This window comes from Neophocaena asiaeorientalis, unplaced genomic scaffold, assembly GCF_003031525.2.
Source record: "Neophocaena asiaeorientalis asiaeorientalis breed wild unplaced genomic scaffold, Neophocaena_asiaeorientalis_V1.1 scaffold404, whole genome shotgun sequence".
Classification (NCBI taxonomy): domain Eukaryota; kingdom Metazoa; phylum Chordata; class Mammalia; order Artiodactyla; family Phocoenidae; genus Neophocaena; species Neophocaena asiaeorientalis.
Window position 1 is genome coordinate 54,258 of NW_020172589.1, and position 25,299 is coordinate 79,556.

The following is a 25,299-nucleotide window of genomic DNA, read 5'->3' on the forward strand; positions in this document are numbered from 1 at the left end:
ACAGTAGGGTGCCTAATACTCACTGGTGATGACCCAGAGGAGCGATTCCACAGCTGCCCAGTGACCTACGTGCCAGCTCCAGGATGAGCTGGATCAACCAGATCCTCTGTGTGGGCAACTGACACGAACAATTTCACCCTGAGTTCTTCCTTGTTATCCTCCTACCTGATGGGGGCACATCTTGTAGATTTTACCCCCTGTGAGATGAGGTGGGGGCTGTCGAGCTCTGGCTCCATTCTGAACAGATTCGTAGAGGGCCAACAAGGAGAAGCAGAGCTGCTCCTAGAGCACAAGGACAAGATTAAACACAGCAGTGAATGCTAAGCGACCAGGCTTGGTACACAGCACCAAATGCTCACTCAAAGCAAATGAATAAACTGTTAAGGCCAGATTGGGCCTTGGAGCCTCACCAGCCCAATGTCCTTTAGGTACATATGGGGACGCTGAGGCCCTGTAAGGGCCAGGTCACAGACAGAGCCAGCCAGACTGATCAAGCTGCCAGACTCTGAGGCCTGGGTTCTCTCTATTTTTTTTACAGGGCAGGGAAAGTGTCAAGGAGGAGCCAACATTTGAGTCTGAACTTGAAGCGTAAGATTTTCAAGAGCACATCAGTATGAAGGGAAGTACATAATGTATGGATAAAATACACACACCCCTCCACATCCTGCTCTATGGATGCCATGGCGCTTGTTTTCTAAGAGCCTGGATAGGTGATAACTAGACACTGCAAACTTCATGAGGTTGGTATTTTGGTTATTTCCACTTTGCAAATAAGGAAAATGAGGCTCAGATGTGTAAGGCAGCTTACCCAAGGCCACACACAGTTAGCAGGAGAGCCTGGATTCCTGAACCTGAGTCTGGATCCACTACCTCAACAGAGGAACTGCCTGGATGGGAAGGCCTTGCGTGCATGTCACAATCTGGCTGCTGGCTATCTCCCAGGCCTCCCTGCCCACCAGCACTCTGTGTCCAACACAAGTGCCCAGTCACGGGTATTCATATCCCTGCCCAGAAAGATGGCCCACCAGTCTGCTCCCAAAGTCCCTACCCCCAGCGCTGCCCCAAGACTCACCCTGGAGTCTTCTGCCCCGAAGGGGATGCCACACTGCCTCAGCAGGCAGTGCAGCTCCTCCTCGCTGTAGGAGCCGATCTCCTCAAGCTTGCAGGTGCCCTCCTGGAGCAGCCGTACCAAGGCACCGCCATTGCCTGCAAGAGACGTCGTGCTAATGGGAGGGCGCTACTGCCAGCCACCTGAGGTCCTGCGGAGTCCCTCATGCACGAGGATGGGAACAAGGGGGCCTGGTCCACAGTCGAGCAGGCTTTGCCCTGAGCACTGCCCTGGGGGCTGGGAGAGGTGGACTCAAGGCAGGTCTTAAGCTTCTACAGATATCCGAAGTCTCTGAGAGCCAGCTTTCTGCCTTTGAACATCTAGGGGAGATACCCTGCACAGCACCCATGCAAAGAACCCTGAAATGGGTCAGCTTTTAACCTTTTAAGTTTTTCCAGAACCCTGATCTCAGATTCTTAACACAACTGTAGCAACATGAGGAACAGTAATAGCTCTCATTTTAAAAATGCTCTTTATACACTGTGTTCCTGAACCTGCTCAACAGAACTACGCAGGGGCCTTACTTATAAAATCAATTTAGCAGGTCATATCCAGGATTTTAAAAATGAAATAGAATAGAAAATCAAGTATGTTGCATTTGGTAAGGGAAAGTACTGTTTTATGAAAGTTGTTTTAGTTACAGATATACACAGACGTGTTACTTATATGACCATCACGCTGGGTCATGATGTAGAACCTATTGCTTACTCTGAGTTGCAGTTAAAAGAAAAGTAGGCCATCACTCTAACTGTATTAGCTCACTTAATCTTCATAACAACCTAGGCGGTGGGTAGCAATGTCACGCCCTCTTTGTAAATGAAGCAACAGAGGCTCGGGGCAATGAAGGGATTTGGTGGAGGTCACATGGTCACTGAGGAGCATAGCTGGGAATCAAACCCAAGTTGTCAGAAACCGACGCCCTCAAAAGAGCTAGCCCAGGGCTTCTCAACGTATAAGCACAGAGCATCTAAAAAACCATGTGAAAGACCTGTTTAGAAGGCAGACTCCCTGCCTCCCCCTACATCTCTCAGTGAGACTCTTTGGGGCCGGAGCCCTATCATCAGCATTTTTCAGAGGGTTCCCACTGTTCGGTGTAGGGCATCCCAGAAGGCTGACAGTGGGCTATGTGGGTCAGTCCTATACAATGTGGCTGGCAGCTCTTCAACACTCTGCACGTGACTTTCATCTCCAGGGGATTCTGTCACAGGTTGTCATTATCTTTCCAGAAAGAGCCCTCCAGGTGGGCCTGGCCCCCTCTCAACCATACATGCTGTCTTGCCATGGACAATGTTCCAGACGCGATGGGACCCTTCCCTGACCCCAGCTACCAGGTGGCCTTACCAGGTACTGGCTGCACATCCAGGTTTTTGTCTTTCTCAGTGTTGACGACCACAGCTCCTCTCATGAGTGGTGGGAAGAAAGGGGCAATAACAGAGGCATCAAACTTGGTGATAGGGATGCTGGCGGGGAAGGCCACCTGCTCAATCACTTCTGTCTCCATCGTGGCCCAAAAGTCCTCCACATTTACCTCACTAGAGGCCAAGAAGTCAGGCCAGGTGAACTAAAAGGTCAGGACAAAAAGGTCAAACTGTAGGAGCCACAGAACGTCAGCAACACAACAGCCTAACTTCTCCATACAGGCTGAGCAGGGGGAAGGAGTCAGACAGCCACACACTGCCGGGACACCCCCGAATCTAACATCTTAGTGCCAAACTGCTCCTTGGCCTCATTCCTTTCTCCCACACCACAGCACTCCCCAAGACCTAAGTCCCTTCTGCGTCTATGCCTTTATTCATGTCCTCTTCCCTGCCTCGCCAGGAGAGGGCAGCTACCACTGCCTGTCATGTGCCAGACACTGACTAATTAACTACTACTATACAAGCCTGAGGGTGCCTGAGGTGAGAGCACTGGAGCGAGGGGCAGTCTGAACGAGAACGTGAACAAAGATCTAGTGCCCAAGCCCAAGCCCTTAATCCTTATGCCTGGCTGGCAGAAATCATCAGAATAAAACTTAGTGGCACTCCACCCACTCGCAAGGCCCTGTTGATCCCTCACCTCCTCCCGAAGGTCCTCCCTGACCATGCCAGCACATGGCTATCTCCTCTACGTGCAGCCTGTACTTACGTACTGTAGACATTCAGCACTGCGCTACTCAATTTTTCTTCTTGTAAGCACTCTTATGCAGCCCTCAGAGTGAGACCCTGATCCTATTGCCTCATCAGAATCATTTGCGATACTCAGCAATGCTGATATCCGGGCTGCACCTCCATCTGTATGAACTAAGGCTGCATTTTTAAAAGATTCCCTAGGTGAGCAGTTCTCAAAGCGTGGACCAGTGGCATGAGCAGCACCTGGGAACTTGTTAGACACGCAGATGCTCAGCCCACTCCAGACCCACTGAATCAGAAACCCTGGGGCTGGGCCCCAGCAAGCCTCTCACACTAAAGTTTGCAAATCATTGCCCAATGTAATTCTTACGCCACAAAGTCTGAGAACCACTGCTCCACATAGAGACGTCTCTTATCAGTCCAGAGGGTCCTCCTCTACCAGTCCCCAAGAGGCGTGCCCAACCCTACAATCTCCTCGTGGACGTTTGTTTTGTTCAATACCTTTCTGTTTTATTTCATTGACTTTAGAACACCCCCAGCCTGCTCTCCTCGTACGCACTACCCAACTCTGCACTCCACACACAAAAGGGAGAAAAAGTCCTGGTCTCTAGAAAGAAACACCCAGAAACAAAGAAGAGAAGAGACACGCATACGGAAAGTGAAGGGAATGCTACTCCATTCTGTGAGGAGTGAGCCTTGATCGGAACAAGGCGGGTACCAGGCAGGACTAGGATATGTGAGTTTTTGCAGGGAGGCGGGCTTCTGTCTATTCTAGAGAGCAAAGAGCCAAAAACCTGTGACCAGATGTGTTTAAAAAAACAGAGCTCAGGGGCTTCCCTGGGGGCACAGTGGTTGAGAGTCCACCTGCCGATGCAGGGGACACAGTCCCAGGAGGTACTGCTGAGCATGGTGGTGCTTATGAGCTCAGATTCTGGAGTGAGGGAGCCAGACCAAGGTCAAATCCCAGCTCCACCCCCCTTCCTGACTGGATGAGCTTGGGCAAGCACCCTTCATCTACAAAAATATCACAGGGTTGAGAAGTCAGCCAGAAAGTAATGCACTGAGTACAGAGTAAGAACTTGGTATATGTAATAAAATGCTCAATAAATCATAGCTGCACGATTAATATTTCCATTAGACAAGCAGATTTGAATGAGTCTAGAAACAGCCTCTTTGTGAGATAACACACAAAAGGAAATTTTTTTTACAGTTCATTTTACCTACAGGGAACACTGAGAAGGCTCCAGTAGCATTATGCTTGTTTTCATATATCTCATTATACACCACCACCCTCAAAACAGAACTATTTGATCAGCGTACGTACTTATTTTTTTAATTGGGAAGAGAAAGAGGAATATGCATTAAATCCCTAATATGCTCAGCTGGCCGTGTCAAAATACACCAGAGCTTTTCTCCAGAGGTCCTGTACCACTCCCGGTGGCAAGCAAGTGAGCTGCAGGTCCAGTGCTTAAAGAGTCACTGTGGTAGAGTTCAGACATGGAAAGCTACTACTAGCATGCTCACGGGGCACTCCACACCTATGCAGGCAGACCAGACCTCTCAGCATGATGGGAAGGAGTCCACCTATGGAATTTTTGAAAAATTCCCTGTACCAGGTTAAATAATTTTCCCTATTAGTTTTAGTTTGTGAAGAGTTTTATCATAATGGGCGCTGAATAAAAAAGAAAGCCTTTTTTAGACGTCCAGTGAAATAATCATATGGGTTTTCTCCTCTAAACTGCTAAGTACTGAATTACATTAGAATATTTTCTCATGTTGAAACAATCTTGCCTTCCTGGGATAAGCTCAGTCATGATTTTCTTTTACTCACTGTTAGATCTGTTCTGCAATTATCTTATTCAGAACTCTGACATCTATATTCATGAGTACGATCGGCCCAAATTTTCAGCTTATATTAAATGTATGGTTTTGTTTTCAGTTATATGGTCTTACACAATGACTGATATCCACTTTTGCTATTCTTCTACAACTGGAATCTTATTTCTTGGATAGTTGTTAGAATTAACGTATAAAGCCATCTGAGTTTGGTGTTATCCTTGGGTGAACACTTTTTAGTTAAGAACCTAAGTCAGATCAGTCCACTCTTCCTCAAAACCCTTCACGGGCTCTCCATCTCACTCAGTGGAAGTCCTTACAATGGCCCGGGCCACCCACAGCCTCTTGAACCTCACATATCCAACCACTCTACACCCTGCTCACAGAGCCAGCCACATCGGCCACCTTTCTGTTGCTCAACCATGCCCAGCAAACCCTCTTCAGATCCCATTCTTGCTGCTCCCTCTGCCTGGAATGTTCCTCCCACTGAAAACTACATGGGCTTCAGACGGCTCTACTCAAATGCCCTTGTGTCAGACAGGACTTCCCCGACCACCCTCTATAAAGCAGGAGCCCCTTCTTCCCACAATACTGCTCTCTTCCTTACCCTGCCTTACTGTTATTGTTACTTTAAATTAATGTATTACATATAATATATATTAACGGTATTTTAATACAATATACACAATTATTAATGTTTGTCTCCTGTCTCCCCAAATCAGAAAGTGAGCTCCATGAGCTCAAAAACTCCGTGGGTTTAACTGTCATTTCCCAAATGCCTAAAAAGTGCACCTATAGTTCATGCTTAATAAATTTGTTGTTGAATAAGTAACAAGTGCCTCCATTTCCATCTGGCCTGCCTTAGATGAAAACCTGGGAACTGGCAAGAAAAAGCTACTCACCTCACCCAGGAAAGAACTAGAGCCATCTGCTCCTGGAAACACCATGTAGGAAGGTGGCTGCCAAAGTGTGCAGACATTTCTAAAGGTCACCTGTGGTGACCAAGAGGCACTTACCTCCACACTCTTTAGTGCCAGCACATTTTCTTCACTCCTCTGGGCAACTTCCACTTTGGGGGCCACACCACAGATGCCACAGATCATGTCATTGTAGTCTCGGACAGTGAGGCACTCAAAAGCCCAATAGCCATTGCACAGCAGCTCCTGCAGCTGGCTCAGCTCCTCTGAGGTAAGGGTCTTCTCTAGAAGGAGAGCAAGAGCTCTGAGAAGTTCACAGAAGAAGACCTGGAGGCCACAGGGGATGAGCAATGGCCAGCAAGAATAGCAATTCTGCAAGGCTGCTTCTCTCCTAAGAACACCCAAGAGTACTAACCACCAAAGGGTCAAGCACCCTAGCCATTAGGTGTTCAGGTAGCAACTCAAAGGGCAATTCCAATGAGAGTTATAGCTGCCCTGTACTCAGCACCCACTAGGACCTAGATGCTATGCTGAGAGCTTTGAATACATTCTCTCATTTAACTCTCACATCTTTATGAGCCAAGAGTATTATTATCCTCACTGAATAACTGGAAAAACTGAGGCACAGAGAGTAACTTACTCAAAACCACACTGCCACTAAGTGGTATAGTGCAGACTCAAACACAAACCTGTCTGACCCTAGAACCTTTCCTCTACTCCATCTGACCTCATAGCAGGGAAGGGGCAGGGGGCCTGGATTCTGTAGGAAGGGATAGGAAAAGCATAAACAGAAAGAAATGAGGAAAGCAAAGGGAAAAACAATTTCTAATAATAAGGAGGGTGGTGCCCACCTTCATGTCTCAGCACGAGCCTTGGAAATGGGAGCAGACCTCCAGAAGCTGTGTATTCAGAATGAGTCTGCTTACCATTGTAGTAACGCCAAGTCTACCTATGACCAAAGGATGAGCTTCTACGAAGTCTGTTTAACCTTGTGCTGAAGGTCTCTGGATACGTGGAAAGACTCATGCTTTCCAAAGTTTGGCATTCGTAAAATTCAAGAGGAGGAGTGTGTTAGGAAGTCAAGAATGTCTTCTTTTCAAAACATCAGACTCTCCTCCAAGGTAATTATGTTAACGAAAGCCCATCACTGAAAATTCCCAGGGAGCTTAGAACTAACCTTGGGGAAACGGAGGAAGCCAACCTTTACCTGTCTGATCCTGCACTGACTTCAGAAGAGTGCTGATGGATACTCTGGGGTCCTCTCCCAGCTTGATCTGGTTTCGGATTGCAAAAAGCAAGTCCAGGCTCACGAGCAGCTTGTTTCCCACATTAAAGAGACCTGCAGGTTAAAAAATGGCAACGGAGACATTTACTGTTAACAACATCCACAGCTGCAAAAAACAGGAGACTAACGAAATGCCCACCGATGGGGGAACATTAAAAAATAAACTGTGGTACATTCATAAACTACAAAACTAGAGGTCACCTGCTAGTTGGTAACCTACAAGCAGCTGTGAAGGAAACTGTTTAATTGGATCCCACTGTACCCAGAGCACAGAGCAGCCTTTTCAGCATGCAGGGGCTGCTCAGAAACCTTGCCTAGAAGATGGCAGAAGACAAGGACATGAGCTCATCTCTTCTTACGAAAACACCAAAATCACAACTAACTGCTGGAACAACCATCAACAAAAAAATCCACTGGAACCTACCCAAAAAAGCTATCCTACATCCAAAGAAAGTGTAGAACCCACAACAAGATGGTAGGAGGGGAGCAATCACAATAAAATCAAATCCCACACCTGCCAAATGGGCGACCCACAAATTGGAAAATAATTATATCGTAGAGGTTCTCCCACAGGAGTGAAAGTTCTGAGCCTCACGTTAGGCTCCCCAGCCTGGGGGTCTGGGAATGAGAGGACGAGCTCCCAGAGCATCTGGCTTTGAAGGCCAGAGGGGACTGACTGCAGGAATTCAACAGGACAGAGGGAAACAAACTCTAATCTCAGAGGGTGCACACAAGGTCTTGTGCGCACCAGGACCCAGGAGAAAAAGCGGTGACCTCCTAAGACCCTGAGCCAGACCTACCTGCTGGTATTAGAGGGTCTCCTGTGGAGGCAAGGTCGGCTGTGGCTCACTGCGGGGACAGACACTGGTGGCAGTAATTCTGGGGAGTACTAATTGGCATGAACCTCCTGGAGGCTGCCATTTTCTCACCAAAACCCGGCCCCACCCAACAACCTGCAGGATCCAGTGCTGGGATGCCTCAGGAAAAACCACCAACAGATCAGGAACACAGCCCCGCCCATCGGCAGACTGACTGCCTAAAATCTTCCTGAGCACACAGCTGCCTGCTAAACACACCCCTTGACACAGCCCTGCCCACCAGAGGGACAAGACCCAGCCAGACCAACCAATGTGCAGGGACCAGTCCCTCCCACCAGGAAGCCTGCACAAGCCTTGCAAACTGGCCTCATCCACCAGGAGGCAACAGCAAAAGCAAGAAGAACTACAACCCTGCAGCCTGTGGAATGGAAACCACACTCACAGAAAGTTAGACAAAAACGAGACAGCAGAGGAATATGTCCCAGAAGAAGGAACAAGATATAACCCCAGAACAACTAAGTGAAGTGGAGATAGGAAATCTACCCAAAAAAGAATTCAGAGTAATGATCCAAGATCTCGGAAAAAGAATGGAGGCACAGGTGAAGATAAAAGAAATGTTTAACAAAGACCTAGAAGAACTAAAGAACAAACAAACAGAGATGAACAATATGATAATTGAAATAAAAAATATACTAGAAGGAATCTATAGGAGAATAAGCGAGGCAGAAGAATGGATAAGTGAGCTGGAAGACAGAATGGTGGAAATCATTGCTGCGGAACAGAATAAAGAATAAAAAGAAATGAGGACAGTCTAAGAAGCCTCTGGGACAACATTAAATGCACCAACATTTGCATTATAGTGGTCCCAGAAGGAGAAGAGAGAGAGAGAGAACCTGAGAAAATATCTGAAGAGATATAGCTGAAAACTTCCCTAACATGAGAAAAGAAACAGTCACCCAAGTCCAGGAAGCGGAGAGTCCATACAGGATAAACCCAAGGAGGAACATGCCGAGACACATAGTGACCAAACTGACAAAAATTAAAGGCAAAGAGAAAATATTTAAAGCAACAAATAAAATACAAGGGAATTTTCGTAAGATTATTACCTGATTTTTCAGCAGAAACTCTGCAGGCCATGAGGGAATGGCACGATATATTTAAAGCGATGGAAGGGAAGAGACTACAACCAAGAATACTCTACCCAGCAAGGCTCTCGTTCAGATTTGACGGAGAAATCAAAAGCTTTACAGACAAGCAAAAGCTAAGAAAATTCAGCACTAACAGACCAGCTTTGCAACAAATGTTAAAGTACCTTCTCTAGGTGGAAAAGAAAAGACCACAACTAGAAACAAGAAAATTACAAATGGGAAAGCTCACTGGTAAGGGTAAACATACAGTAAGGGTGGGAAATAATCCACACACAAATATGGTATCAAAACCAGCAATCCTGAGGAGTGTACAAATGCAGGATATTGGAAATGCACTTGAAATTAAAAGACCAGGAAGTTAAAACAATCTTGTTTATATACAGACTGCTATATCAAAACCACATGGTAACAGCAAACCAAAAGTATACAGCAGATACACACACAAAAAAGAAAAAGGAATCCAAACACAACACTAAAGTTAGTCATCAAATCACAAGAAGAGAACAAAAGAGGAAGGGAAGAAAAAAGACCTACAAAAACAAATCCAAGACAATTAACAACATGGCAATAAGAACACAGATATTGACAATTACCTTAAAAGTAAATGGATTAAATGTTCCAACCAAAAGACACAGACTGGCTGAATGGATACAAAAACAAGACCCATATATATGCTGTCTACAATAGACACACTTCAGTTCTAGGGACACATAACAGACTGAAAGTGAGGGGATGGAAAAAGGTATTCAATGCAAATGGAAATCAAAAGAAAGCTGGAGCACCAATATTCATATCAAACAAAATAGACTTTAAAATAAAGACTATTACAAGAGACAAAGATGATCGAGTGATCAATCCAAAAAGAAGATATAAGAATTGTAAATATATATGCACCCAACAGAGAAGCACCTCAATATATAAGGCGAATGCTAACAGCCGTAAAAGGAGAAATCGATGTAACACAATTTAATAGTGGGGACTTTAACTCCCCACTTACATCAATGGACAGATCATCCAGACGGAAAATCAATAAGGAAACACAGGCCTTAAATGACACATTAGACCAGATGGACTTAATTGATATTCAGAGAGCATTCCATCCAAAAGTAACAAAATACACATTCTTTTCAAGTACACATGGAACATTCTCCAGGATTCATCACATGTTGGGTGACAAAGCAAGCCTCAGTAGATTTAAGAAAACTGAAATCATATCAAGCATCTTTTCCAACCACAATGCTATGAGATTAGAAATCGATCGCAAGAAAAAAAACTAAAAAAACACAAACATATGGAGGCTAAACAATATGCTACTAAACAACCAATGGATCACTGAAGTAATCAAAGAGGAAATCAAAAAATACCTAGAAACAAACGCAAATGAACACACGATGATCCAAAACCTATGGGACGCAGAAAAAACAGTTCTATGAGGGAAGTTTATAGCAATACAATCTTACCTCAGGAAACAAGAAAAATCTCAAATAAACAAGCTAACCTTACATACCTAAAGCAACTACAGAAAGAATAACAATCAAAACCCAAAGGTAGTAGAAGGAAGGAAATCATAAAGATTAGAGCAGAAATGAATGAAATAGAGACAAAGAAAACAACAGAAAAGAACAATGAAACTAAAAGCTTGTTCTTTGAGAAGGTAAACAAAACTGATAAACCTTTAGCCAGATGCATCAAGAAAAAAAGGGAGAGGGCTCCAGACAATAAAATTAGAAATGAAAAAGGAGAAGTTACAACTCACACCAGAGAAACACAAAGGATCATAAGAGACTACTACAAGCAATTATATGCCAATAAAATGGATAGCTTAGAAGAAATGGACAAATACTTAGAAAGGTACAATCTCCCAAGACTGAACCAGGAAGAAATAGAAAATATGAACAGACCACGCACAAATACTGACATTGAAACTATGATTTAAAAACTCCCAACAAACAAAAGTCCAGGACCAAATGGCTTCACAGGCAAATTCTATCAAACATTTAGAGGCGAGTTAACACCTATCCTTCTGAAACTATTCCAAAACATTGCAGAGGAAGGAACACTCCCAAACTCATTCTGAGGTCACCATCACCCTGATACCAAAACCAAAGATACCACAAAACAAAACAAAAAGCAAACAAAAAAAACCACAGGCCAATATCACTGATGAAGATGCAAAAATCCTCAACAAGCGCCACCAGGGAAGCCCCCTTCAGTTTTTAAGAAAAAAATAAAAGACGCATTTTTCGTTTTCACCAAGAACTTCCTTGAACAATATAGTCAGCCTTTCGTTCCACTACCTTCTGCCATTTTTCAGGCAACTTCATAATTCCATCTTTCCAAAACTTTTTACCTTTTTGAGCAAAGAACTGTTCCAGGTACCTTTTACAGTCTTCCAGGAAATTGAAATTTTTTCCATTAAGAGAATTTTGTAAAGACCTACATCAATGGAAATCCGAAGGTGCAATGTCTGGTGAGTACAGTGGATGAATGAGAACTTCCCAGCCAAGCTGTAACATTTTTTGCCTGGTCATCAAACATGTGGTCTTGCATTATCCTGATGGAAGATTATGCATTTTCTGTTGACTAATTCCGGATGCTTTTTGTCGATGCTGCTTTCAGTTGGTCTAACTGGAGTAGTACTTGTTTGAATTAATCGTTTGGTTTTCAGGAAGGAGCTCATAATAGAGGACTCCCTTTCAATCCCACCATACACACGTCACCTTCTTTGGATGAAGATCGGCTTTTGGTGGTGGTGGTGGTGGTGGTTGCCCCACGATCTCTTCCGTTCCACATTCTCGTACAGTATCCACTTTTCATTGCCCGTCACAATTTGTTTTAAAAACTGGAACGTTTTTACTGTTTAAATAGAGAACTGCATGTGGAAGGTTTTTTTTGCTTGGCTTATGTGGAACCCAAACATCAAAGTGATTAACATAACCAAGCTGGTACAAATGATTTTCAATGCTTGATTTGGATATTCTGAGTATGCCGGCTATCTCCCGCACGGTGTAACGTTGACTGCCTGCAATTAATGTCTCGATTTGATCTCTATCAACTTCAACTGGTCTACCCAACCATGGAGCATCGTCCAGCGAGAAATCTCTAGCACAAAACTTCGCAAACCACTTCTGACACATTTGATCAGTCACAGCACCTTCTCATACACTGCACAAATTTTCTGCGTTTCAGTTGCGTTTTTACCTTTCTTGAAATAATAAAGCGTAACACGCCAAAAATGTTGCTTTTTTCTTCCATCTTCAATATTAAAATGGCTACGCAAAAATTGAACAATCCTGATAAGTTTTTGTTTAAATGAACGCTGATATGACAGGTGTCACGATACAACCTAACGAAATTGTTTTGAATGAAGTTAAAGACAACTAAGGGCTACTAGAGCCATCTTACGGAAAAACACAAACAAGCATTTCGGCCAAGCCAATACTAGCAAACTGACTTCAACAATACATTAAAAGGATCACACACCACGATCAAGGGGGATTTATTTATCCCTGGGATGCAAGGATTTTTCAATATCTGCACATCAATCAGTGTGATACACAACATTAACAAACTGAAGAATAAAAACCATATGATCATCTCAATAGGTGCCAGAAAAAAAAGCTTTTGACAAAATTCAACATCTATTTATGATAAAAACTCTCCAGAGTGTGGGCCTAGAGGGAACATACCTCAACATAATAAAGGCCATATATGACAAACCTACAGATAACATACTCAGCAGTGAAAAACTCTAAACATTTCCTCTAAGATCAGGAACAAAACAAGGAGGTCCACTCTTGTCACTTTTAGTCAACAAAGTTTTGGAAGTTCTAGCCATGGCAATCAGAGAAGAGAAAGAAATAAAAGCAATCCAAATTGGAAATGAAGTAAAACTGTCACCGTTTGGAGATGACATGATATTATATATAGAAAATCCTAAAGATGCTACCAGGAAACCACTAGAGCTCATCGATGAATTCAGTCAAGTTTCAGGATACAAAATTAATACACAGAAATCTCTTGCATTTCTATACACTAACAACAAAAGATCAGAAAGAGAAATTAAAGAAATAATCCCATTTACCATCACATCAAAAAGAACAAAATATCTAGGAATAAACCTACTTAAGGAGGCAAAGACCTTTACTCTGAAAACTATAAGACACTGTCAAAAGAAATCAAAGGTGACACAAAAGATAGAAAGATATACCATGTTCTTGGATGGAAGAATCAATATTGTCAAAATAACTATATTACCCAAGGCAATCTACAGATTCAATATGCAATCCCTATCAAATTACCAGCAGCATTTTTTACAGAACCAGAACAAAAGATTTGTATGGAGACACAAAATACTCCGAACAGAGAGTTAATCACAAGGGAACCCCCATAAGGCTATCAGCTGATTTCTCTACAGAAACATTGCAGGCCAGAATGGAGTGGCAAAATATATTCAGTCTTGAAAGGGAAAAACTTGCAACTTACAATACTCTACCCAGCAAGATTATCATATTTAGAATAGGAGGAGAAATAAAGAATTTCTCAGACAAGCAAAAACTAAAAGAATACACTGATACTAAATCTACCCTAAAAGAAATATTGAAAGGTCTTCTCTAAATAAAAAAGCAAGAAGATATAGGAAAAAGGAAATCACAGTTGGAAAGTAAATCACTTAAGTAAGCCAGTATACAGATCAAATATAATATCTATTTGTGAAAGTGACGATAAACACAAGGAACAGCAAAAGGATAAGCATGAAGATGTAAAAGGGACATCAAAATCATAAAATCTGGGGGACAAGAGTAAAAAAATTTACATTCTTTTTTTTTAAGAATGTGTTTGACCCTATATGTCTAAAGCAAGCAGATATAGGAAGGGGTTATAACGTACTTGAAAAAGAGGGTAACCACAAATCAAAAACATACAATAGATTCACAAAAAACAAAAAGAACACAAGCATAAAATAAAAGGAAATCATCAAATGACAAAAAGTAAAACAAAAAGGAACAAAAAAGAAAAATAGAGCCAGCACGAAAACAAGGTTTAAAATGGCAATAAATACATATTTATCAATAATTACCTTAAATGTCAATGAATTAACTGTTCCAATCAAAAGACAGAGTGGCAGACTGGACTAAAAAACAAGAGCCTACAATATGCTGCCTATGAGACCCACTTTAGGGCAAAGGACACACATAGATTGAAAGTGAGGAGATGGAAAAAGATATTTCATGCAAATGGAAATGACAAGAAAGCAGGGGTTGCAATACTCATATCACACAAAACAAACTTTAAAACAAAGGCCGTAAAGAAGATAAAGAAGGACATTATATAACGATAAAGGGATCAACACAAGAGGATATTACACTCATTAACATATATGCACCGTATATAGGAGCACCTAAATACATAGAATATTAATAGACATAAAGAGAGAAATTGATAGGACTATGATAATAGTAGGAGACTTTAACACCCCACTCATATTAATGGACAGATCTTCTAGACAGAAAATCAATAAGGCAACAGATTCAAAATGATACAACAGAACAGTTAGACTTGATTATTTCAGGACATTACATCCAAAAAACTCAGAATACACATTCTTTTCAAGTGCACATGGAACATTCTCTAGGATTGACCACATACTAAGGCATAAAACTAACCAACAAATTTAAGAGTATAGAAATTATTGCAACCTCTTCTCTGACCACAATGGCATGAAAGTAGAAATTAGCCACAGGAAAAGAAATGCGGGAAAAAAAAGATTACATGAAGACTAAAGGACGTGTTACTAAAAAACCAATGGGTCAATGAGGAAATCAAAAAGGAAATTTAAAAATGCCTTGAGGCAAATGACAATGAAAACATAACCATACAAAATCTCTGGGATGCAGCAAAAACAGTTCTTAGAGGGAAGCTCACAGCTATACAAGCCTTCCTCAAAAAACAAGAAAAATCTCAAACAACCTAATCTACCACCTAAAAGACTTAGAAAAATAAGAACAAACAAAACCTAGTCAGCAGAAGGAAGGAAATAATAGAGATGAGAGAAGAAATAAAATAGAGATTAAAAATAACTAGAAAAAAAATGAATAAAACCAACAGCTGGTTCTTTGAAAGGGTAAACAAAATTGACAAACCTCTGGCCATTCTCACCAAGACGAAAAGAGAACCCAAATAAACAAAATAAGAAACAGAAAAGGAGAAATCTCAACTGATACCACAGAAATACAAAAAACCACAAAAGAATACTATGAACAATCATACGCCAACAAATTCAACAACCAAGAAGAAATGGACAACTTTCTAGAAACATACAGCCCACCAAAACTGAATCAAGAAGAAACAGATAATTTGAACAGATCAATCACTAGAACTGAAATAGAATATGTAATTAAAAAAACTATCTACAAACAGAAGTCCAGGGCCAGATGGCTTCACAGGCAAATTCTACCATACATAGAGAAACTTTTACTGATCCTTCTCAAACTCTTTCAAAAGACTGAAGAGGAGGGAACACTCCCAAAGATATTCTGTGAAGCCACCATCACCCTGATACCAAAACCAGACAAAGATACCACCAAAAAAGAAAACTACAGGCCAATATCTTTGATGAACATAGATGCAAAAATTCTCAACAAAACACTAGCAAACTGAATGCAATGCATAAAAAAGATCATACACCACAACCAAGTGGAATTCATCCCAAGTTCACAAGGATGGACCAACATACACAAAATCAATGTGCTATACCACGTTAACAAAAGAAAAGACAAAAACCACACGATCATCTCAATAGATGCAGAAAAAGCATTTGACTAAATTCAACATCCATTCATGATAAAAACTTACCAAAATGGCACAGAGGGAACATATCTCAACATAATAAAAGCTATTTATGACAAGCCTTCCCGCTAAAATCTGGAATAAGACAAGGATATCCACTCTCACCATTTCTATTCAACATAGTATTGGAAGTCCTAGCTACAGCAATCAGACAAGAAAAAGAAATAAAAGGTAAACAAATTGGAAGGGAAGAGGTAAAACTGTCACTATATGCACATGACATGATGCTATACATAGAAAACGCTGAAGACTCCACACAGAAACTAACAGAACTGATAAATGAATTTAGCAAGGCAGCAGGATACAAGATTAACATACAGAAAGAGATTGCATTTCTTTACAACAACAATGAAATAGCAGAAAGGGAATGTGAAAAAAACAATACCTTTTAAAATCACACCCCCAAAAAACCCAAAAAACAAAACTTAGGAATAAACCTGACCAAGGAAGTGAAAGACTTATACACTGAGAATTAAAAAACATTAATAAAGGAAACTGAAGATGATTCAAAGAAATGGACAGATATCCCATGCTCTTGGACTGGAAGAAGTAATATTGTTAAAATGGCAACTACCCGAAGCAATCTACAGATTTAATGCGATCCCTATCAAATTACCCAGGACATTTTTCACAGAACTATAACAAATAATCCTAAAATTTATATGGAATCACAAAAGACCCAGAATTGCTAAAGCAATCCTGAGGAAAAGGAACAAATCAAGAGGCATAACCCTTCCAGACTTCAGACAATATTTCAAAGCTACAGTAATCAAAACAGTGTGGTACTGGCACAAAAACAAACAGATCAACGGAACAGAATAGAGAGCCCAGAAATAAACCCACACCCCTATGGCCAATTAATCTTCAACAAAGGAGGCAAGAATATACAATGGGAAAAAGAAAGTCTCTTCATCAAGTGGTGCTGGGAAAGTTGGACAGCTGCCTGTAAATCAATGAAGTTAGAACACACCCTCACACCATGCACAAAAATAAACTCAAAATGGCTTAAAGACTTAAATATAAGACAAGACCCCATAAAATTCCTAGAAGAGACTGTAGGCAAAACATTCTCTGATAGAAACTGTACCAATGTTTTCTTAGGTCTCCCAAGGCAACAGAAAATCAACAAAATAAAAACAAAAATAAACAAATGGGAGTCCGCCTGCCGATGCAGGGGACACGGGTTCGTGCCCCGGTCTGGGAGGATCCCACATGCCGCGGAGCGGCTGGGCCCATGAGCCATGGCCGCTGAGCCTGCACGTCCGGAGCCTGTGCTCCGCAACGGGAGAGGCCACAACAGTGAGAGGCCCGCATACCACAAAAAATAAAATAAACAAATGGGACCTAATCAAACTTACAAGCTTTTGCACAGCAAAGGAAACCATAAACAAAACGAAAGGACAACTTATGGAATGGGAAAAAATATTTGCGAACAATGTGACCAACAAGGGCTTAATTTCCAAAATATACAAACAGTTCATACAACTCAACAACAACCAAAAAAAAAAAAAACCAAAAAGCCAAATCAAAAAATGGCTAGAAGACCTCAATAGACATTTATCCAAAGAAGATAGATAGATGGTCAATAGGCACATGAAACGATGTTCAACATCACTAATTATTAGAGAAATGCAAATCAAAACTACAGTGAGGTACCACCAACTCACACCAGTCAGAATGGCCATCATTAAAAAGTCTATACACAATAAATGCTAGAGAGGGTGTGGAGAAAAGGGAACCCTCCTTCACTGTTGGTGGGAATGCAAGTTAGTACAGCCACTATGGAAAACAGTATGGAAAACTAAAAAGGTATTACCATGTGATCCCACGCCTGGGCATATATCCGGAAAAAGACGCAGTTCAAAAGGATACACATGGGCTTCCCTGGTGGCGCAGTGGTTGAGAGTCCACCTGCCGATGCAGGGGACACGGGTTCATGCCCTGGTCTGGGAAGATCCCACATACCGCGGAGCGGCTAGGCCCGTGAGCCATGGCCACTGAGCCTACCCGTCCAGAGCCTGTGCTCCGCAACGGGAGAGGCCACAACAGTGAGAGGCCCGCGTACCGCAAAAAAAAAAAAAAAAAAGTATACATGTGCCCCCATGTTCACTGCAGCACTATTCACAATAGCCAAGACATGGGAACAACCTAAATATCCATCGACAGATGAATGGATAAAGAAGATGTGGTGCATGTATACAATGGAATATTACTCAGCCATAAAAAAATAACAGCACATGCAGCAACATGAATACAACTAGAGATTACCATACCAAGTGAAGTAAGTCCGAAAGAGAAAGACAAATACCGTACGATATCACTTATATGTGGAATCTAAAATAGGGCACAAGTGAACCTATCTATGAAACAGAAACAGACTCAGACATAGAGAACAGATTTGTGGTTGCCAAGGGGGAAGAGAGGTAGGGGAGGGATGCACTGGGAGTTGGGGTTAGTACATATTACATATAGACTGGATAAGCAGCAAGGTCCTACTGTATAGCACAGGGAACTATATTCAATATCCTGGGATAAACCATAATGGAAAAGAATATTTAAAAAGGATGTATATATGTGTATAACTGAGTCACTCTGCTGTACAGCAGAAATTAACACAACATTGTAAATCAACTACTTCAATAAAAAATAAATTAAAAAATGATATTTCAGTTTTTAACCTATCAAATTGACAAAATGTAAAAAATTATAATACTAATCTACAAAAAGTTCCTAAAAGTGAGTTTTGCAAGGTCACTGAATAAAATCAATAGACAAAACCCAATTGTATTTCTATACTAGCACTGAACAGTAACCCAATTGTATTTCTATACTAGCACTGAACAGTTAGAAACTGAACCATGTCATTTAGTATAATCTAACAAAATATGTACAGGAACTATATGCTGAAAACAACAAAACACTGATGAGAAAAACAAAAGAAAATGTAATAAAATGGAGAGATAGACCATGTTCGTGGATTGGAAGACTCAGTATCTTTAAGCATGTCAAACTTCCCCAAACCGATCTACAGATTTAACACAATCCCAGTTAAAATTCTAGCACGGGGGCTTCCCTGGTGGTGCAGTGGTTGAGAGTCCGCCTGCCGATGCGGGGGACGCGGGTTCGTGCCCCGGTCTGGGAGGAGCCCACGTGCCGCGGAGCAGCTGGGCCCGTGAGCCGTGGCCGCTAAGCCTGCGCGTCCGGAGCCTGTGCTCCGCAACGGGAGAGGCCACAACAGTGAGAGGCCCGCGTACCGCAAAAAAAAAAAAAAAAAAAAAAAAAAAAAATTCTAGCAGGATTCTGTAGACACTAACAAGCTGATTCTAAAATTTATATGGGAATGCAAGAAACTAAACAGTTAAAACAATTCAGGAAAAACAAGATTGGAGGATTCACACTACCTGGCTATAAGACTTATTAAAAAGCTGCAGTAGTCAAGACAACGTGCGGTATTTGCTAAAGGATAGACAGCATAAACCAAAAGAACAGGGTGCAGAAATAGGCCCACAATTACAAGATCAATCGATTTCCAATAAAGGAGCAAAGGCAATTCAAAGGAGAAAGAACTACTTTTCAACAAATGGTGGAAGTAATGGATGTCCAAATGGAAAAAAAACCCTTCAATCTGGGCCTCATACTTTATATAAAAATCAATTAAAAATGGATCATAGACTTAAATGTAAACGATAAATTATAAAACTTTTAGCAGAAAACATAGGAAAAATACTTATGATCTCCACCTAGGTAAAGACATCTTAGCAATAACATCAGAAACAATCTCTAAAAGAAAAAAATTGATGAATTGGTCTTTAATTAAGAACTTTTGCTCTGTGGGAGATTGTGTTAAGAGAATGAGAAGACAAGCCACAGACCATAATAAAGTATCTGAAAATCACTTATCTGACAAAGGACATGTATCCAGACTAGATAAAGAACATTTAAAACTCAACAGCAAGAAAACAACCCAGTTCAATGGGCCAAAGATGGAACAGGTACTTCACCAAAGAAACACAGATGGCAAATAAACCCATGAAAAGATGCTCAACATCATCAGTCATTGAGGAAATAGAAATTGAAACCACAATGAGTTACTACTACACACACCTATTAGAATGGCTAAACACACACAAAAAACTAGACATTAGACATTACCAAGTGCTGACAAGTGAGGCAAACTGGAACTCTCACCCATTGTTAGAGGGAATGCAAAATGGCAGCAACATTTAGGTAAACGGTTTGGCGAGTTCTTATAAAATTAAATATACACTTACCACATGGCACAGCAATCTGACTCCTAGTGTATTTACCCAAAAGAAATGAAAATTTTTGTTTACACAAAAGCCTATACATGAACAGATGTAGAGAACAAACATATGGATACCAAGCAGGAAAGGGGGGGCGGGGTGTGGAATGAATTCGGAGATTGGGATTGCCATATATACACTATTGATACTATGTATAAAAGAGATAACTAACGAGAACCTACTGCATAGCACAAGGAACTCTACTCAGTGCTCTGTGGTGACCTAAATGGGAAGGAAATCCAAAAAGGAGGGGATATATGTATACGTATAGCTGATTCACTTTGCTGTATAGTAGAAACTAACACAACATTGTAAAGCAACTGTCCTCCAATAACAAAAAAAAAGCCTATACATGAATGTTTACAGCAACTCTATTCATAACTGCCAAAAACTGGTAAAATCCCAAACATCCTTCAAGGAGTGAACAGATAAATCAAGTGTGGTGCTCCACACAATGGAAAGCTACTCAACAATAAAAAGGAACAATCTACTGATACAAAGAACAATATGGATGAATTTCAAAGGCATTACACTTAGTGAAAGAAGCCAAACTCAAAATGGTACTATAGATTTGTATGATGCTCTGGAAAGACAGAACTATACGGAATGAAGAAAACATCAAATGGTTGCTAGAGGTTAGGGGCGAGGGGTGGTTTTGATTACAAAGGGACAGAAAAAGAATGTTGTGAGGTGATGGAACTGACTGTGGTGGCAATTACACAACTCAGTGCATTTGTCAGAACTCACAGAACTGCACAACAGCAAAGCAAATTTTACTGCATGTAAATTTAAAGTTAAAATTAAAAAAAAATATATAAACCCTAGGTATTACAGGCTGAGACAGACTGCAGGGAAATGGCATTCTCCTTAACTGCTGACAAGAGCATAAAGTAGTACAAACTCAATCTGGCACAAAAAGACAATAAAAGCATGAATTCAAAATAAGGCACCATAAGGTTCTGAAGACAAAGAGAATAATAAATACTCTTGGGAGGGAGACGCAAGAGGGAAGACACATGGGAGCATATATATATGTAAAGCTGATTCACTTTGTTATAAAGCAGAAACTAACACACCATTGTAAAGCAATTATACCCCAATAAAGATGTTAAAAATAAATAAATAAATAAATAAATACTCTTTAATCTTGAGCACTCCATTCTACATAGAAAACCCAAGATTCAAATTTTCAGAGTGGTTGGTACATGGTCAGTGTTCAATGAATGATGCTGATGAATGAATGGAAGGAAAGGGTTAATATGCAGCAATTCCACTTTTGGGCATCTGCCCAAAGGAAATAATTAAGGCTGTACAAAAGACTTAATTATTAAGAGGACTATAAAATGCAACATCACACACTCCTTAAAAATGGTCATGTTATTTCTCCACTTGCTGGCATAGGAAGATGTCATGATACATCACTGTGTTTAAAAAGAACACTCCAAATCAACATCCAGCACAGCCCCACTTTTGTTCAAAGAAAAACTATAGATCTATAAATCCTACATCTTCTTTTATTCTGCAGGGATGAATAACACACCTGAAAGACTACAGAGCACAATATTAAATGTTCATCTCACGGCAGTAGGATGACTAGTGATTTTTAGTTTCTTTTTACTCGGTCAGCATTTTGTTTTTCCCACAACGAAGATCTGTTATTTTACAATTAACTTTGTTTAAAGAGCACTGATAAGAGAGTCCTAACACTTCTGAGATAAACGGAATCTTCTGGGGCTGAGATATCCAGGAGGAAAAACACCCTCTTCCTCAGAAGCCCTATCTGAGAGAAGATCCAGTCTCAAAGGACTAGAGGTCTGACCCACAGAGGCTATTCTCAAACATACCCTCTGAGGGAAAAAAGGCTGGCACCCACCTGTATAGATGTCCATGAAGCTGTGCAGGGCCAAACAATGGGGATTCAGACACATCTTCACCTGGGCAGTCACCACCTGCAGCCAGCTGGCTGTCAGCAACCAGCACTCCTGAGGCCCGGCCAGGGAGCTAGTACCAAGAACATCAACAAAAAAAACAGAAGGGAAATCAACTTACTGCAGTTCCTGGGCTCAATGATCAATGGCAAAAATCCTCAAGACTTTAAATATAGTAGGCAAATGAAGGTGTTGGACCTTGCGTTCCAAGGATTTTCTAGGTGGGTGTTCCCACTTCCCTGGACTGGCCTATAGAATCACCCCTCAAGTTAATATAATTCTGAACTTATAACCCAATTTAACCAACCCCAATGAATTCCCAAATCCAAGCATTATGCCAGGCAGTCCAGAAGTAAACTAAATCCTAAGTTGGTGATAGTAACATTTCAATAGAAATGATGGATAATCACTATTATCATTATTATTTTATTTCTGACAATTGGAAAAGTAAAGGAAACCTTAAGAAAAGCTGAGAAGAACATCTTCAAAGATTATAGCCTTAAAGGTATTTGAAGAAAGGGGCAGTACAGGCCATGTAAGATAGGGCAGCTAGGGAAGGGTAAATCTGAAAGAGGTGCTTACTTTTGTCCCCCTTTGAACAATGGGCTGCTACAGAGAAGGCACTGCGTGGATGGAGACTCATAATAATTCGACCAAGAAGTCTGCTCGATGGTGACCGTCTCCTCACTCACGTTGGACAGGACGAGTCGAGAGCTATTGAGATCATGAATCAAGGCGAAGACCTCGGCCAGCTCTGACTCATTCTCAGGAATCTGCAGGACTTTGCGCAGCAGCTGCAGCGTTGACTGGCGCTGGATCTCCCTCTGGGCTGCGCTCAGGGGCTCTGTGGCGCTCAGCACATCCGGGAGTGGTGAGCTCGCCTCCTGAAGAGAGTGGATTGATCACTAAGCGCCCAGGGCACAAAGAGCCAGCGTGAGGCCAAAACCATGAGTGGCAGAGGGACGGGCCCATGACTGAGAGGTGGGAAACCTAGGTTCCTAACCAACTCAGCTAACAACTCACTGTGTGACTCAAGGCAAGTGTTTTCTCTCTCTAGCGCTGTTTCTCTACCAGCAGAATGAGAGGATTATACACACCTCTTGGTAATGGTTTCAAGAGTCAGCTCCCATTCACCGGGTATTGGGTTTGGAGGATAACAGTCCAGGGGTTCAATTCTGGTTAGGCCACTGAACAGCTATATATATGGGTGACCCACAGCAATTTACTTAATCTTTCTAAGCCTCCATTTCCTCACCTACGAAATGAAGGATCAAAATACTAATAATCTCCTACAGTTGTTGTACAGTAAATGAGATAGTATTGTAACAAAAAGTCTATGAATGGTAATTATGATTTATAAACAAGTACCTATACAGCTTAAAGCATTTATCTTTAATAGTGTGTGGCTTCTTGGTACAAGGGAACTTTATACACCAGTCAGAGGCTTCCAGGAAACAAGGTTCTGAAACACTCACTGAAACAGGTCCTTCTGAGGCAGGTCCCTTTTCAATGGAAGTCCCTCTCTGATCCCTTGGGCAAATGCAGTGTGAAATCAAGCCCTCCTTCTTGCTCCCAGAGTCCACTCCTTTACTGCAGATTTCATTTTCTCACAGTTGGTAAACCAGTCCCCTGCCCTGCTTATTTACTGATTCCCAATACCACCATGAGGGCACACAAAAGATGCTAATTCATATTTGCTAGACACATTATTTTGTTTTATAGAAGTAAACTGCTTAGTAACAAATTATTACTCAGTATAACTACGACAACTCGTCTCACTATCTGTAAGTTTGGTTACCTATCTTCCCCCCCCCCCCCAAAAAAAAAGGTTCCCCACCTTCCCCCCCCCCCCCAACTAGACTGTAAGCTCCTAGAGGGAAGTGGCCATGTCTTATTCATCTTTGTAGCCCCAAAAGCCTGACCAATAATAGGCATTCAATACATGCTTGCTGTAAGAAAGAATGAATGAATGGCTGTAGAAGAGCTGAGTGACAATAGAATGAGTTGCCCCAGGAGGCTGTGTGTTCCCAGTCAGGACTATGTTGAATCATGGGCTGGAAGATCGGTTGGAAAGCGTACTATCCTTTGGCTCTGAGCCACAGATGAAAGATGGAAAGGAATGAAGATCATTCCAGCCCAGAGATGTTGTGGTGGTCTTAATTACAGCCACTGGCAACAAACTGCACAGGAAATGTATGGTCACCAGAGGACTCCAAAGAGAAGGTACACAAAGGACCTTGGGTTTCTGACCAGTGTTTTATTTTCTGGAAAACAATAATTATATTTTGCTTCTCCAAAATTTAGAGAATTAGAAGGTGAGGGAATGTCTGAAGATAAGGGTCATGGTGGTAAGCGGCTACCAGTTAGCCCAAGATAGAAGAATATAATAAGAGTGGGATTTGAAACCAATTGGCAAAAGGTGCCTAGATAACTCCTGTCTAACCTGGAAAGTTAAGTGACCTCATCATTCCAGATCTAGAGACCAACATCCATTTTCACACTGTAAGTCACATCAACAGCTACAACGAAACAGGAAAAAGGAATGTTCAGAGCCATCTACCTACACAGAACTCAATTCCATTCCATAATCATGGACTGACACATTATATATGTAAGCTCCAGCATTAGAAGTATGGGAGCTGGGAATTCCCTGGGTGGTCCAGTGGTTAGGGCTCCTCGCTCTCACAGCTGAGGGCCCAGGTTCAATCCCTGGTTTGGAAACGAAGATCCCACAAACCACACGGCCAGTGGGGGAAATAAAAGGTAGTAGTATCGGGGCTTCCCTGGTGGCGCAGTGGTTGAGAGTCCGCCTGCAGATGCAGGGGACACGGGTTCATGCCCTGGTCCGGGAAGATCCCACATACTGCGGAGCAGCTGGGCCTGTGAGCCACGGCCACTGAGCCTGCGCGTCCGGAGCCTGTGCTCTGCAACCGGAGAGGCCACAACAGTGAGAGGCCCACGTACCACAAAAAAAAAAAAAAAAAAAAAAGGGGGGGGG

At 41.7% G+C, this 25,299-nt stretch overlaps 1 protein-coding gene across 4 annotated transcripts in view; it reads right to left on the reverse strand.

Annotated features, from left to right (window-relative positions):
* HMGXB3 (HMG-box containing 3) overlaps positions 1 to 25,299 on the reverse strand; it is a 59,421-nt gene that overhangs the window by 3,660 nt on the left and 30,462 nt on the right. For all 4 annotated transcript variants that reach the window (XM_024738275.1, XM_024738276.1, XM_024738274.1 and 1 more), the window contains 7 exons: positions 22,884 to 23,185; positions 22,247 to 22,374; positions 7,177 to 7,308; positions 6,069 to 6,253; positions 2,450 to 2,669; positions 1,073 to 1,206; positions 166 to 282 (listed from right to left, as the gene is read on the reverse strand). In XM_024738275.1, the coding sequence (XP_024594043.1) occupies positions 166 to 282; positions 1,073 to 1,206; positions 2,450 to 2,669; positions 6,069 to 6,253; positions 7,177 to 7,308; positions 22,247 to 22,374; positions 22,884 to 23,185 (1,218 nt within the window). The remainder of the gene's footprint in view (positions 1 to 165; positions 283 to 1,072; positions 1,207 to 2,449; positions 2,670 to 6,068; positions 6,254 to 7,176; positions 7,309 to 22,246; positions 22,375 to 22,883; positions 23,186 to 25,299) is intronic.